This window comes from Chrysemys picta, chromosome 20 (assembly GCF_011386835.1).
Source record: "Chrysemys picta bellii isolate R12L10 chromosome 20, ASM1138683v2, whole genome shotgun sequence".
NCBI lineage: Eukaryota > Metazoa > Chordata > Testudines > Emydidae > Chrysemys > Chrysemys picta.
In genome coordinates this window covers 24,250,169-24,266,174 of record NC_088810.1, presented here as the reverse complement: position 1 = coordinate 24,266,174, position 16,006 = coordinate 24,250,169, and the positions used below count along the sequence as shown (strand labels likewise).

The window sequence follows — 16,006 nt, the reverse complement described above, 5'->3', positions numbered from 1 at the left end:
GCTCAATAAAATGTAAATACAGCGTGGTGTTGGACTGCAAGTGCTGCTTATGTTCAAGGGTAGCAGTGCTTCTGAAAAGAAGGCCACTGTTCCAGATGAGTGTTAAGAGAGATGATCTGCAAGTATTCTTCACAATACGCTTAATGAGGCCTGTCCTGTTTCAGTGAAACTGAAGAGACAGTGCAATTAGTGGAGGAATCACTGTTCATTGCCTTAAGACATCCTTCTGTTGAGTGTCTCTGTAGCACTCCCAATCCCTGCCCACTGGCCAGTGAGTGATGGGAAATCAATCTTGGGTTTTCCATTTGAAAATCCAAAGCACTAACCCCCAGGCTGGACCATTCACAATTATTTCAATTGGATACATGGTATTAGCTGATGCCCTTGAGCTTCCTTGCTTTGTAGGGGAGCAGGGGAATCATAACTTTGTGTATTAGAGCTGGCTGTTCTTGATCACCTCATCACTTAGGGCCAAATTTGAGGTCTTTACTCGGTTTTTACTCATAAGAACATAACAATGGCCAGCCTGGGTCAGACCAGTGGTCCATCTAGCCCTGTGTCCTGTCTTCCAGTGCCTGATGCTTCACAGGAAATGATCAGAAGAGGACAATTTATTGACTGATCCATCCCCTGACATATAGTCCCAGCTTCTGGCAGTTAGAGGTTTCGGGACACTGGAGCATGGGGTTGCGTCCCTGGCCATTTTGGCTAATCGCCATTGATGGACCTACCCCCATAAACTTATCTCATTCTTTTTTGAATCCACTTCTACTTTTGGGCTTCGCAACATCCCCTGGCAACGAGTTCCACAAGTTGACTGTTTCAGAGTAGCAGCCGTGTTAGTCTGTATCCGCAAAAAGAAGAACAGGAGGACTTGTGGCACCTTAGAGACTAACAAATTTATTAGAGCATAAGCTTTCGTGGACTACAGCCCACTTCTTCGGATGCATATAGAATGGAACAAGTTGACAATAAGTTGACTGTGTGTTATGTGAAGAAGTATTTCCTTATGTTTTTTTAAATCTGTTGCCTGTTAATTTCATTGGGTGGCCCCTGGTTCTTGTGTTATGTGAAGGGGTAAATAACACTTCCCTCTTCACTTTCTCCACTCCATTCATGATTTACAGCCCTCTGTCATACGCCATCTTAGTCGTCTCTTTTCTAGGCTGAACAGTCCCAGTCTTTTAAATCTCTCCTCAAATGGAAGCTGTTCCATACCCCTATCGGTTTTGCTGCCCTTCTCTTTACTTTTTCCCATTCAATATTTATTTTCAATTCCAGTTATATGATTTTTGAGATGGGGTGACCAGAACTGCAGGCAGTATTCAGAATGTGAGGGTAACATGGGTTTATATAGTGGCATATGGTATTTTTTGTCTTGGTATTTGTCCCTTTCCTGTGGTGGCTAACATTCTGTCCGTTTTTTTTGACTGCTACTGCAGAGTGAGCAGATTTTTCAGAGGACTATCCAGAATGACTCCACGATCTCTTTCTTGAGCAGTAATAGCTCATTTAGACCCCATCACTTTGTATGTGTACTTGGGATCATGTTTTCCAATGTGCATTACTTAACATGGAATTTCATCTGCCATTTTGTTGCCCAGTCACCCAATTTAGTGAGATCCATTTGTAACTCTTTGCAGTCAGCTCTGGATTTAACTGTGTTTGGTAATTTTTGTATCATCTGCAAACTTGGCCACCTCACTGCTTACCCCTTTTTCCAGATCATTTATGAGTATGTTGAATAGCCCTCGTCCAAGTACTGATCCTTGGAGAACCCTGCTATTTACCTCTGTCCACTGTGAAAACTGACCATTTATTCTTAACCTTTATTTCCTATCTTTTAACCAGTTACTGATCAGACCTTCTTTTTTATCTCATGACTGTGTGTTTTGCTTAAGAGCCTTTGGCGAGGACCTTGTCAAAGGCTTTCTGAAAGTCCAAGTTCATTTTATCAACTAGATCACCCTTGTCCATGTTTGTTGACCCCTCAAAGAATTCTAATAGAGTGGTGAGGCATGATTTCCCTTTACAGAAGTCGTGTTGATTTTTCCCCAACAAATCATGTTCATCTATGTGTCTGATAATTCTGTTCTTTACTACGGTTTCAACCAGTTTCCCTGGTACTGAAGTTAGGCTCACTGGCCTGTAATTGCCAGGATCGTTTCTGGAGCCTTTTTAAAAGTCAGTATTACATTAGTTAACTTCCAGTCATCTGGTAAAGAGGTTGATTTAAACGATAAGTTACATACCACAGTTAGTAGTTCTGCAATTTCATATTTGAGTTCCTTCAGAACTCTTGAGTGAATACCATCTGGTCCTGGTGACTTTTTTATTCCTGTTTAATTTATCAATTTGTTCCAAAACCTTCTTTTATTGACATCTCAATCTGGGACGATCCTCTGATTTGTCACATAAAAAGAATAGATCAGGTGTGGGAATCTTCCTCTCATCCTCTACAGTGAAGACTGATGCAAAGAATTCATTTAGCTTCTCTGCAGTGGCCTTGTCTTCCTTCAGTTCTCCTTTACCATCCAGTGGCCTCACTGGTTGTTTGGCAGGCTTCCTGGTTCTGATGTACGTAAAAGAAATTTTGCTGTTCGTTTTTGTGTCTTTTGCTAATTTCTCTTCAAATTCTTTTTTGGCGTGCCTAAGCATTCCTTTACACTTGATGTGCCAGAGTGTATGTTCCTTTCTGTTTTCCTCAGTAGGCTTTGACTTCCAATTTTTAAAAGAAGTGTTTTTTTCCTCTAATCCCTTCTTTTACTCTGCTGTTTAGCCACGGTGGCATTTTTTTGGTGGTCTTACTGTTTTGGTTTTTTTTAGTTGGGGTATACCTGTAATTTGAACCTTTCTTACAGTGTTTTGAAAATGTTTCATGCAGCTTGCAATTCTCAATCTTACTTGGGCTAAAACTCCCTTTGGAGACTGAGTAAAAGCTGAGTAAGGCCTGCAGGATTTAAACCCCTACGTCAGTGAGCCAGCACTCTGAGTTGGTAGAGGAGTGAGTGCCCTGGGATTTTACTCATTTTTCTGTACCATTCTAGGAAATATTTGATCTAGTGGAAGGATCTGGGTACTTCTTGGTCAACAGCAGCAAAGAGGAGATTGTAAACACTACATACCTGGAAGCAGAGAGTGCCATCGAGGTGAGCACATTCAAGGTGTTTTCCCCTGGAGAAAAGCCTGGGTTCAAAATCTCACAGTGAGATTCACCCTCCAGGAAAGAAATAGATATTTTTTCTTACTTTCCATCTCTCATTTCTTTTTACCTTCAGAACTGTTTATGCAGTTCACTTTAACACGCTGAATTACTTTATTGCCAGCACGTGTGTAAAGTGGGCCAGATATTTGTTAGACTAGATTTCTTAATAAGAGAAAATATTAGAATAGTGGATTAAAGTATGCCTGTCACCAAATGGTACAAAATACACTGTATCCGCTACTGTGTATAGATTTTATTTACCTTTTGGGTTTTATTATATGGGTAGGGACTTGGCTGACTTCCAGATCCTGTATAGGGTGACACTTTCAACCATTATAGTTGCTCAATCAAAATTAATTCTCTCCTGTAGTTTTCCTGGCTGCTATTTGCTGTAACAGTAAATCTAATACAATATACTATTTGGTGCTAACGGGCCCAGGGGCATGAGTGAGCAGCAGAGTCAGAAATCACACTTGAGTCAGCTTTGCTTTCCTGTAGAGAGAAATTTAGCCTGAATATCAGGAAGAAACATCCTGACTGTGTGACCTTCTGGACTGTTGAATAATTTCCAGGGAAAGTGGTGAAAACACCATGAGTTGAGACATTTAAAACTAGACTGGACACAATGCTCTAGGAACTGTGCTATAGGAACAGTCCTGTGATGGCTTCTGGTTGACCCTAACAGAGCTTTTCCCTCTTTTGTTTACATGGTTGTTTGAACAATGACTTTTCAGCAGAATGCCAAACTTGGTCACTTTTACAAGTTAGCTTTAGCTTTTTGGTGACAGAGATGCAAATGAAATCGGTATCCACTGCAGATAGTATGGCTAATACCTCCTCACTTTCCTTGTAGATCATCCCTTTGCATCCTGGATCTCTAACCCTGGAGGTCTACGATCTCTGTCTGGCATTTCTGGGACCAGCTACAGTCTATATACATGTGTCTGATATGCACGAGTTGGAGGTGGATCTCATTGACAAGGTGAGACAATCTCAGGGAAACTCAAATGTCTGTAAAAAAACCTAGCCTGCTGGGATGTGATATTTTTTTGTTTGTTCTTATTTCCGTTCACACGTTTGTTTTTGTTTGTTTGTTTTTGCATTGTATGGAGCCATCTATGAAGTAATTTTCCTTTCAAAAGATATTTGTTTTATTTTCACACTGTTAGAGAAATCTGTATGAACGTATCTTTTTAAATACAAGAGACATCGTCTGTGTGGCAGCCTTTCATCTAGGCATCCAAGAACAGGATTCTTGTCTGTTCCAATATGCTGTTGGCTCCCAAGGACAAAGTATGTGACTGCACAACATGCATTCATCATCCTGAAGAAACGCATCTCTCTCTAGGTTGCTTAGTAACGAAGATAGACTTTTAACTATGGTGGGTGGTAGTTTTGAGAGTTTGAGGCTTCAAAAATATGAGAGTTACACGTTGGTTCTATAAGTCTTACGAGTCTTTCTTCAAATCTTGTGGGGCAGAGATATTTCACATGAGTCACATAGCCGGGCTTGGTGCACTTGGTGCAAGATTTGTCCACAGGACTGCAAGAGAAGTTGTGTTTTTTCTTCAATACTTGGTTAGACGCTACCCACTCCTGCCCTAGTATCTACTCTTCTCTTCTTCCCTGGGGGAGTAAGCAACTTCTTCTGGAACTGAGCTGCAAGGGGCTTATGTTGAAGATTGAATGGAGTGTCTTAGCTAGGTGATAAACCATGACATCTTGCATCCACTTCAGAGGTTTGTTTTTGGCACTAAATCATACTGCTGTAGAAGGACCAGGCCAGTCTTTTGGGTTTTTTTTTCACATTTTATTAATGTGAAATCTTAATTTACCTGGGTTAAAAAATGTATTTAAGGCCATTCAGTGTCCCAACAATAGTGTCACTCGCTACACAATGGGAGACCCAGTGTGAATCCCTGCCTCATACTGTAGGGGCTGCCATACATTCTGGCAGCCCCACAGCAGCTCTTAGACGAGATGAGCCTCTAATTTTAACAGCAACAATTCTCTATTTCTGATGAAGAAGTGACACTGAAAGAAGAGGGAGCCTGCCTGCATCCTCTTGAATGTCCTGCCTATGTGAGTATCTCTCTGCAGGTAGGAAGGAGAACTTAAGAGAGGTAAGGTGGGTGATGTCCCTTTGCAGCCCATCCAAGGTTAGGCATAGGTACAGAGACCCCGCCAAAAATGGTAAAAGTGCTCTTTTTACCTAGATCGAGATTGGCAAATCTGTCCTAGTCAGCGTGCGAGTCCTCGGTTTTCATCGACATCCATTCAGGAGTAAATATTTCAAGTACATGAAGCTCAAACTACAGGCAGCATCTGCTATTGTTACACTTATGTGAGTACTACAGTAGGCATCCTGGTGCATTTCCACTGCAAATAGCAGCTGAGAATATCCATCCTCTACTGCAAAATAGAACTGATTACTACAGAGCAAAACCCAGCACCCTATCCATCCCCTGGCTAAAGGAGTGTTGTGGTGACTAGATGTCCAAACTCCTTCATTCTATCTCCAGTCATGTCACTGTCCCAACGTGTGTGGTCTTGAGAAAGTCACTTCACCTCCCCATGTCTGAGGTTTTATCTTCTGTAAAGTGGGGATCATACATAAGTACCTTATAGGGTAGGTCACCAGGCTTAATTCATATTTGTAAACCTCTCAGTGTAGCTCCTCAATGAAAAGCGATGCAGAAGGCAAAATGTTATCTCCATTCCCATCACTCGGTTTTCTACACTGCCACAGAATCCCCTTGCCACAGAAAAATATAGCTGTGTATTAAATATGTTTACATTGTTTATTTCTGGCATGGTTAGTCCATAAATGTATAGCTCTTTTGATTGAAATAGCTTGGAATCCCTTTATTATCTTAATACTGTACTGCTTGCTTACTGTGGAGGCAGATGAAAATATATGTACTTACTTACAAATATCTTAGTATTCAGCAATGATGTCAGAGAAAATGGATTATATAACTTAAACCTTGCCACAGCATGACAAAAATGTTGTGTGCATGAGGAAAGAGACATTAATTTCCCTGGAAAATATAGATTCCAGAGCATTAACATGATTGAATACAGCCACAGACATTCCCACAACTATCACAGATTGTGAATTATGCCACTCAGAGCTTTGTGGAACATAAGTCTAGGACTGTGTTGGCTGTCTAGAAACACAAACCTCGGTATTAGAGACTCATTTTAAACTCATCCACTAGTTAAAGGCATTTTCTGTCCCCAGCATCATATGATTTTAATGCAAGCTGGGAAACGTGAAATAACTGTTAAGTATCTTTGCAGGCTAATGGAGGAAGTGGGTGAATACTCTGAAGTCTATGTACTCCGAGCTGTCGCAATAGGACAGACAACTTTGGTGGCTACAGCCTGGGACAAGATGGGAAGAAAATTCACTTCTGCTCCTCGGAAGGTTGAAGTAAGAATGCTCACCATTTGTGCTTGCCTACCTTCAGATGTTTCTCTCTTGGTGTAGAATCATTTCCTTCAAAATGCAGTGAAAAAAACACTTGGATAATGTTGGCCTGAAAAGCTTGGAGTTTAGATGGGTTTGACAGTCACAAAAGAATGGAAAGGTCTTATAAGAAATCACAGATTTCCTGTAAGGGCAACTTGCTGCTATTTGTATATTTTACCAAATTATCCCATTTTCCTTGTAAAAATCTGTGTAGTCCTGATATTAATAAAACAGAGGGTGTTTGCTAACTGGGAGTCCCATTCTCTGTTATAGAGATCTCAAAAGGATGTGGCATAATCAGTTTAGAGAAATGCACATGTGATTTATTTTTTATGCTGTAGCAAAGAATTCAGATACTGAGCTACCATCAATCTCGTTGGTCTCTAAACTATAGGTAATTTTAGCTCTTGTGAGGTTTTTTGTTGGCAGCGGTGGTAGAATTTCTGTGGGACTTCAAGACTAAGTGCAGACTGGCCTGGTGCCATGTAGTGCACCACTAAGCAAGGAGTATTTTTAATATTAACGGTTTGTCTTTTAAAAAGAAATCCTGCAGCAGAAAAGTTTCCCGCCTTTTCCCTTTGCCAGGTCTTTCCTCCGTTCAAACTCCTCCCAGAGGAAATGACCCTCATTCCACACAACATGAGGCAGGTGAGCTTTAAAGTCTGTTAGTTCTTCCAGAGACAAATGAGACTTACCCCGTCCCCTTTGCCTCTTTCTTTCTTCCTTCCTGCCTTTCCCTCCCTCCTTCCCCCTGCCATATTAAAAGAGTACAAAGTGTCTGATAGAACGGGCGGTAAAGGCTCTATAGCCTATTACTAGTCCTATGTCTATTTCCTACTTTGCTACCTCTTCCTCACTTAACCTTCCCCACTCTTTCCTAAGCAGTAGAAGTCAAAATTACATCAGGTATGTTTGGCCTTCTCTTCCCCGCCCTCTCAGACTCTCCGCTCCAGATCATTTCCAGGCTAGCTTCTCCTGTTTCTTTACATTTATTTGCACTGTGCGGTGTATCTGACGCACTCACTTGAGAAGCCGGGGAAGAGACACTGCATCGTTTGTTTCCAATATGTGATATGCTTTCTGTTTGTGGACAAGGAAAAGCGCAGATCTGGCACGTGGTTCAGTTGAGTTTACCTCATTTTCTGAGGCTACAGTTTCCTGTTGTTTAAATATATTGCAGGTGATGTCAGAAGGTGGCCCACAGCCACAGTCCATCATTCACTTCTCTATCAGTAACCAGACTGTGGCTGTAGTTAACAGGCTGGGCCAGGTGATGGCTAAGGCAGTTGGAACAGCCATAATACAGGGTACCATTCAGGCGGTCAGTGAAGACACAGGAAAAGTAATAGTTTTCTCAAAGGTATCTTCCTATCTTGTTTTGTAATTCCTTATTTGTTTCTCTGATTTATTTCCCTTGCACTGGCCTCTGCAGAGGAAGCACATCTGCAGGTGGGTTTGGGCATCTCAGTGGAACTGATCCTGAAATCCTTTGTTGGACAAGACCCCATGCTATATGCATGCTGTGCCTAGACAGAAGTAAAGGTTACTGTAGGTGCATTGTTCTTTGGTTTTATATTTGAAATGAGAGATCAGGCCTTTGCCTGTTGGAGGGAGAAATGATTGACTAAGTGGCATCAGCTCCTACATCTCTGTGTTTCGTGCTTTTTTTGCACCCTCCGTGGGAAGTGCATTGTTGAAACAAAATAGATGTTTAATTCACGGGAGAAAGCAACGGGGCATCAAATAGCTCTATGCCAACCAGAAACTTTCCCTGCTTGGCTAGCAAATAAGCTGCTGCAGCCTCTGTGTTGGTGGCCATAGTGCCATGTTTGCTTAATGTTTTTAGGGACTGTCACTTGTACAGTTCTGCTAACCTCTGGGACTACATGCAAATCTAGTTCTCCTTTAAAGCTACCAGCTGAGCCCCTACCCAGCCTACACACTGTTTATTTTGAATGTAGGTCCCCAGTCTGTCCGTTTTACTCCTATATCTCAAAGCATGTTACTTGTCTTATATTGCAGGATCAAGTGGAATTGGAAGTAGTTCAGCTGAGAGCAGTAAGAATTCATGCACCTGCCACTAGGCTTATAACAGCCACCAAGGTTAGTGCTGTAGCTAATATTGGAAACCACGGTGACCTGCAAGTAGTGATCGACTTTCTAGCTCTAGCTGGAGTTATAAATCCAAGCAGTGCTGAAAATCCTGAGATAGGGTTTACTAAAGTGATGTAGTAACTGAAAACGGACTTCTTTAGTCATCTAGGCCAGTAACTTCCAACCTTCTCAAGCAAATGGCACCAATTTACCAAATGGAGACTTTAGCTGACTCTTGTTCTACTGTGTATGCTCAAACCTGGATTGCTCCAAACCCCATTCTCACAGTGATAAGCAACCTAAGTCCTACAGTGGGTTAGAGCTCTGTGCTCCACTGAATGGGAGCTGGAAAATGACAGTGCACTAAGGCCCAGCAGAGACATAGCATTAAAGTGGAGAGAGGGAGCCTGGAATATCAGTCACAAATGCCTCAAGAAACCGTGCTAGTGGAGCATCATGCATCTAGTCCACTGTTGTAAGATAGTTTCTGAAACTTTCTCATACTTGGAATTTAGAAGGGCTCTCAAATGCTTTGTGTGTATAAGTGAGAAGGAAGTTCTGTGCAGGACAGCATGGAATGTACACTGAAAAGGTGAACTGCTTGGCTGCTGCTGAAGATCTGTGTATCTCCAGGTAGAATATGCTTGCTCTACTTGCATACACAGCTCCTCCCATCAGTCCAGGGAGTGGGGGACTGAGTTTGGGTCTTCTGCACACTAGTATATGCCACTGTAGGAAGGGGTTGTGATATTTTCTCTAGGGCCAGGCATTTAGCAAGGTTGTTTGTATGTTTTACAGTAATGTTAAGGGACTTCGGCGAATATGCTATTGGTAACACATTCATGACACATAATACAAACGCTAACTATTTTTGAAGAGTTTACAATTCATTTCTTGTATCACCATGCTGGTAACTCCTCATAGTCTGTGTCCTATTAATTTCTTTGTCTGCTGTTCATAAGAACAGCCATACTGGGTCAGACCAGTGGTCCATGTAGCCCAGTGTTCCAGCAGTGGCTGGTTCCAAATGTTTCAGAGGGAATGAACAGAACAGGGCATTTATTGAATTATTGTGTTATGTGAAGGGATAAATAACACTTCCCTATTCACTTTCTCCACACCAGTCATGATTTTATAGACCTCTGTCGTACCTCCCCCCCCTTAGTCGGCTCTTTTCTAAGCTGAACAGTCCCAGTTTTTTTACTCTCTCCTCGTATGGAAGCTGTTCCCTACAGAATTACACTTAGATGCCCAAACTGTAGTGTAGGAAACATCAGCAGTACCCTGAGTTCCCATGGTGACAGTATTTTTACTTTGCAGATGCCTGTTTATGTCATGGGGCTGACCAGCACTCTGACTCCATTTTCCTTTGGTAATGCCAACCCAGGGCTGATATTCCATTGGTCAATGAGTAAACGGGATGTTCTGGACCTTCTCCCCCGACACTCAGAGGTACGGAGCTGTCCACAAGAACGCAATTAAAGCCCACTGCATGGCAGGTGGGGGCTAAAGCCATCAGGGGATAAGGCAAGCTGCATTAGAATTCCTTGCTGGGCAGATTAGCACTGCTTTGCAGACCATATGGCTTGAGTGCCAGCATCCCTGCCACCCCAAGTGACCTCCCCTTCCTCCTCCTAGTCCTTCCTCGAAACCGACAAAGCCTTTCACAAAGTCTTCTACACAAGCCTTTGAACAGTGACCTCTGCAGTGACTTTGCCTTAAACGTCCTTATACTATGTCTGCTGTGTGCATGTTTCAGACTGTGAACTCCTCGGGGCAGAGACTGTCTTTAGCAGGCTCCTTGTTCAAGCAGAGCCAGCTGGAGCTGCACCGAACTGGATGCTGAACTTTGTATATCTTGAGAGGATCAGTACTAGGCTCTTGAGGGAGTTGCTCATTAACCATTCTGTCTAGAATAGCATCTCTCATCATAAAGAAGAAAATGCAAGGAAAAAATGACCTCTTGAACCCCACATATGGCATCGTTCTGCATTTTTCCTTTACTATAAATAAACAGTTGATCAGAAAGGCCTGAGCAACCTGTAATGACAACCCTACCATCTCTCTGTCAGGTTTCCCTGCAGGTTGTACCTGAGAATAACTTTGCTATGGTTGTACATACTAAGGCGGCTGGGAGAACCAGTATTAAAGTGACAGTGCAATGTCTGAATGTATCCGCTGGTCAGTTTGAAGGAAACATGGCTGAACTTTCAGATGAAGTACAAATATTGGTAAGTTTCCCCTGGTCACTCCAAATGGGATCTCTTACTTTCATGGGAAGAGGTAGAAGACAGGATTTCATATCTGAACCAAGGAGGAAAACGGAAACGAAGCCTAAGCAAGATACGAAGTCAGGCTGGCAGGTGTGTCATGGATAGGCGTACGCTGTGGGCTGTGCATGGACAGGTGCATCACAAAAGATGTATTGTGGTCACAGTGTGCACAGAGATGTGTAAACCCTTCTTTGCATGTCTCTGTATTTCTTGCTAACTGATACTCCTGGTTAGTGGTGACTTCATTCATGCTGCCCATGGGGTGAATATAGATTGTGTGTAACTCCAGCCCCCCCCAGCTGCAGTGTTGTTTCAGCTGCAAAGCAAGGGAGAGTTCTGTTAATGAGCTGGCCTGTGCACATTAAATGTCCAGCCCACACTTTTGATATGGATTTTGTGGATTTTCATTTAGATTTGCCTCTTGAAGCCTTTGGAATTTAATCCTCACCCCCTGCACAGCGGCAGTTTCAGTGACTGCTCTCGAGCCTGGAGCCAAACAGTCTTGGCATTTTCAGAATAAAAGCAAATATCAGCCAGTAAGCAGGAGAAAGTTCCTCATTTCCACGCAATTTGAAGAGCTTTAACTGTACAGCTCCCATAACAGCCGCTGGAAATGCATGTTGAATGCTTAGTTGTTTCTTTCAGAACTTTCTTACTATGTTTTGTATTTGTATATTCCTTGTGTGAAAAGATTCCCAACAATACAAGTGCTTTTCTCTGCTGATGAGCACTGTGCATTGCTATCCAGGCAGTCATTATCATTTCCACCCCCATATTGAGGGGCTTTCTTCTGGTTTCTTATTGACCAGCCTACATGGAAACATAAGATTTGTCATACTGGATCATGTTATTGGTCAATTGACTTTTTGTATTCTGTCTTTGGCAGTGACTCAGACCTGATGCTCTAGGAGTAAGAAGGGAGGGGAAAAATCCATATGTTCCAGTCCTGTTGTTCTCTACCGTACATATGGATGGTGGTGGATTCTGTCGGACAGCAGTCAGCTTGCATTCACAAACTTAAAAAATGTGTTAAACCCTACTATGTCACGTATAAAGTTATGGATAGAAAATTATCCAATCTCTACGTTTTAGTCACAACGTCTAATCTCTGATCCCCTGTGGGAAGGAGTTCCACAGGATGATCACATGCTATGTGATAAAGCATTTTCTTTCATTGGTTGGTTCTAAAAGTACCTGCTATTTAATTTAACCCAGATGTATTTTTCTGAATTTCTCTTTATAAAATGATTTGTTCTGTTCCTACAGGTGTTCGATAAGCTTCTACTTTTCTCTCCTGAGTGCCCTGCAGAGCAGATTCTGATGTCCACAAACTCACAGCTCAAGCTGTATACAAACAGGTAAACAAAGAAAAGACATTCCATTCTGAACCCAGGAAATATAGGAGAGAGAAACAGTTTACAGCAGGGGTGTGCACAATCATATGTGACCCACCAGAGCATTTCATAAAGCCCGTAGCCTGCTTCAACACAAAATACTAACAGCTGATTCATTAGCGTTTTGGCATCATGTTTACATCATTTAGTTTACACAGTTGTGTAAATAGACAATATTGGACATAGGTTGCGTCTATCTAAATACGTATGAAACAAGCTGAACTTAAAAGATAAATCGATACAGGTGACATTAAAAACATAGAATGTCAGGGTTGGAAGGGACCTCAGGAGGTCATCTAGTTCAACCCCCAAAATATGTAGAATCTGTTTGGCCCACACAAGGTTTATGTGGCCCTCCTGTGTAATAAGGTTGGGCACCACCAGTTTACAGCACGTGTTCTTCCTTTCAATCCAGGGAGCTGTCCGTCTCTCTGCATTGCAGTCAACTTTTTATCTTCTTTCCAAGAGCTGCACCGATTTGCAGAATTCTGTTGCATGGGAGACCACTTTTGGGCATGCTCTGTCTCTGAAATTGCCTGAACATTAGTCTTTAAAGCCATACCTTGTGCATATTAAATGAAACTCAAGCCTTGCACAGAAGGGCTGAAGTGAAATGTAAGTGTTCCATGGCCGCGTGCTATCCCCCAGCGCACGGATGAATTTTATCCAATGAGGATTGAGACCAGGCTGAGCTCTACCCTCAATGCAAGAAATGAACTGTTGGATAACTGCAAATGCTTGTCTCTGGGGTGGTAGTTTTTGTGGTTCTTAGATTATGCACACTCCCAGAAATGTTCTTTTCTGTTGGGAATATAATATGCACTTTTCTGAGGGGTATCCTCTGATACCCTACCACCCTCAAATGTGCAACATATCTGAGTGACCCTGAGCAGAGCGGGGTCTGACCATCTGGAGAATATTGTGCCTTCCTCCTACTCTCAGTCTCTTAGCATAGGGAATGAGATGGAGTTTGGGGCCCAAACTCTGATCTCTTGTGAATGAACAGGTGGTGCTGTCACTGAACCACTGGCTTAGCACTTTCGTGCCTCATTTAAATAATAATAAAATACATTAAGCTGTGAACTGGAAGAGCTTGGAGGCACACTATCCTGGGGGAGTTTTGAAACTGCTGGATACATGGCTTGTCTGAGAAAAGCCCTTCTTGCTGAGTTTTCTCATAGCTTCACTGCCCTCCATTTAGACCCAAATTTTCAGCCTGGTAGAGTGTAACCGAGGGTTTGTTCACTCTGTTTTTGACCTAGGGATGGGGCAGCGCTTGTGAACTCTCAAATCCTGCAGTGTTTCCCCAACTCTTCTGTCATTGAGGAGCATGGCCAGGGGCTCCTGAGAGCAGGAACTGTAACAGGCACTGCAGTGCTAGAAGTAACTTCTCTAGAACTCTTTGGAGTCAACCAGACAGTCATAACTGGGGTCCGGGTAAGACATTTGCCAGTACTGCTGCAAGTAAAGGAAATACCACCCGCGTCTGATTTTTCAAATCAGTAAAACCTGCTGATGCTGAGAGATCACGTACTATTCATTGTATCAGGATCAGAGTCTCGGAGGGGCGAGTAAGGTCCCCTGGTTTGTGATCTCCAGGGTTCCGCCTCCGCTCTGCCTCTGACTCAAAGTGTGACCTTGGAGGCCAGTCACATCACTTCTTTGAGCCTTAATTTACCCATCTGTAAAATGGGGGATGATAATGTGTGGTGAGGTTTCATGTTTGTAAATCACCCCATTGTGTGAAAGGCCCCACAGAAGTGCAAAGTATCTTTATCGGTTACTTCATTTTTTACAGCTTAAAATAAGGGCTAAGAAACAGTGCTGCTGATCTCACCATAAATATATTGTATGCTTTTTAATTGATTCATGTGCTATTGATAATTTAAGGGCAATCTTAAATGCTTTGAGTGATGGGAGACCAAGCAAAACCTAGGTGCTGCAGGAAGAGATATCGATGGTTCAGTAGGTGGTGCTCTTCCTTCTGAAGTAGTTATGTACCCTTGTACACAATAAGTGAATCTGTTTCAGTGGGAAAGACATACATTTAATGTATTTTTTTAAAGTGAACCAAAGGAAGCATTGTCTCTTACAGGTGACTCCAGTGTCATACCTGAGGATAAGTACCAGTCCACAGCTCTACACCATTAGCGGCACATCTCTGATGGCATTTCCTCTGGGGATGGCTCTTACTCTCACAGTCCAGTTCTATGACAATATTGGGGAAAAATTCCATGCCCAGAACACCCAGCTTTACCTGGCTTTGAACAGGTACAGTCCTGAGGAGGTTGGCACATAGCTGACTAGGGTAACTAAAACTCACAGGTAAAATTTTAGCATTACAAGTGGTGGGATAGGTGAAAGGTCCTGTATTTCAGGGCTAAATAGGGTGACCAGATGAGAGGAAGAAAATATTGGGACACATGCAGGGGGGGTGGTTTGCCAGCGGAGCAAAATATTGGGACAAACACCTAAAAATCGGGATGGTCCTGATTTTATCGGGACGTCTGGTCACCCTAGGGCTAAAGCAGAATTGAAGGGAGCTCTTCAGAAGTGAAAAGCTGGTTCATGTACTCACTGGGCTATGTTAGCCGTGGGGTTTTTATACTTGAAATATGCTGCTTATCTCTTCTGGGCACCCGAAGCTCTGCTGGTTTTCTTTTGACTGGGGCTTGTTTGCTTTCAGAGATGACCTGCTGCTAATCAGACCTGGGAATAAGAATTACACCTACATCGCTCAAGCTGTGAACAGAGGAGTGACGCTGTTGGGAATCTGGGATGAGAAGCACCCAGGCATGGCTGATTATATCCACATGCCCGTGGAGCATGTCATTGAGCCAGACCTCTCAAAGCCCATTGCAGTAGGAGATGTGATCTGTTTCAGCACTCCCCTTGTAAACCAAGAAGGTTTGTGTTTTGTTTTTCTGCTCCTGGTGTGTTGTAGTCTCTATCTATTGTGGTGTTAACATGACCTGTTCCGGTCCCCATGTTAGATCTCACAAGCTAAGCAGAGCTAGGCAGCCCATACTTGAATGAGAGACCACTAAGGGACAATGGAGCAGTGCTGGGGATTTAATAGGGGACCATCTTCCCCAGAATCGGAACTGAACTGGTCTCCCAGCATGGCGTTAGGGTTCCCTGCGCAGCTGAAGGTATTGACTTGAAGGCAACATAAAACTGTGGCTGTGGGAGGGGTGTTCACTCCAGTGTCCTGGCCAAATTCTAATCCAGACACATTCCACTTTCATAAAGTCGTCCAATTTCAAGTTGGTACGGCTTCTAATTTCTCCATTAACTCTGTGACAGACAGGATAAGGGCCAGTGTAAAATGCGTAACTGCTTAGCGATGGGAGTTTGAATGTCTATTGGCATCAAGGAGTTAATATTGGACATATTAAAATGCTCTCAGCTTTAGCTTGCCATACCAGGAAGAGCTGTGTAGCTTATTTTGGCATCCAGGAGTAAGAAGGAGATGAAGCATGTTGCACGGCTCTGGCTCCGGCTCCACTGCACGTGCGGAAAGCGGTGTTGGCATGACTTCTGCACTAGGTTCGTTTCTGGGATT

The 16,006-nt window shown here is 42.9% G+C and overlaps 1 protein-coding gene across 4 annotated transcripts in view; it reads left to right on the top strand.

Annotated features, from left to right (window-relative positions):
* Positions 1 to 16,006, top strand: part of NUP210L (nucleoporin 210 like) — a 48,471-nt gene that overhangs the window by 19,587 nt on the left and 12,878 nt on the right. For 2 of the 4 annotated variants that reach the window (XM_042843155.2, XM_065574604.1), the window contains exons 20-32: positions 3,048 to 3,149; positions 4,059 to 4,187; positions 5,422 to 5,549; positions 6,509 to 6,641; positions 7,266 to 7,328; positions 7,861 to 8,040; positions 8,703 to 8,783; positions 10,095 to 10,226; positions 10,847 to 11,005; positions 12,314 to 12,405; positions 13,704 to 13,878; positions 14,537 to 14,712; positions 15,128 to 15,348. In XM_042843155.2, coding sequence (XP_042699089.2) covers positions 3,048 to 3,149; positions 4,059 to 4,187; positions 5,422 to 5,549; positions 6,509 to 6,641; positions 7,266 to 7,328; positions 7,861 to 8,040; positions 8,703 to 8,783; positions 10,095 to 10,226; positions 10,847 to 11,005; positions 12,314 to 12,405; positions 13,704 to 13,878; positions 14,537 to 14,712; positions 15,128 to 15,348 — 1,771 coding nt within the window. Of the gene's footprint in view, positions 1 to 3,047; positions 3,150 to 4,058; positions 4,188 to 5,421; positions 5,550 to 6,508; positions 6,642 to 7,265; positions 7,329 to 7,860; positions 8,041 to 8,702; positions 8,784 to 10,094; positions 10,227 to 10,846; positions 11,006 to 12,313; positions 12,406 to 13,703; positions 13,879 to 14,536; positions 14,713 to 15,127; positions 15,349 to 16,006 lie in introns of those variants that run through there. The other 2 variants (XM_065574603.1, XM_065574605.1) reach the window with 2 other exon arrangements.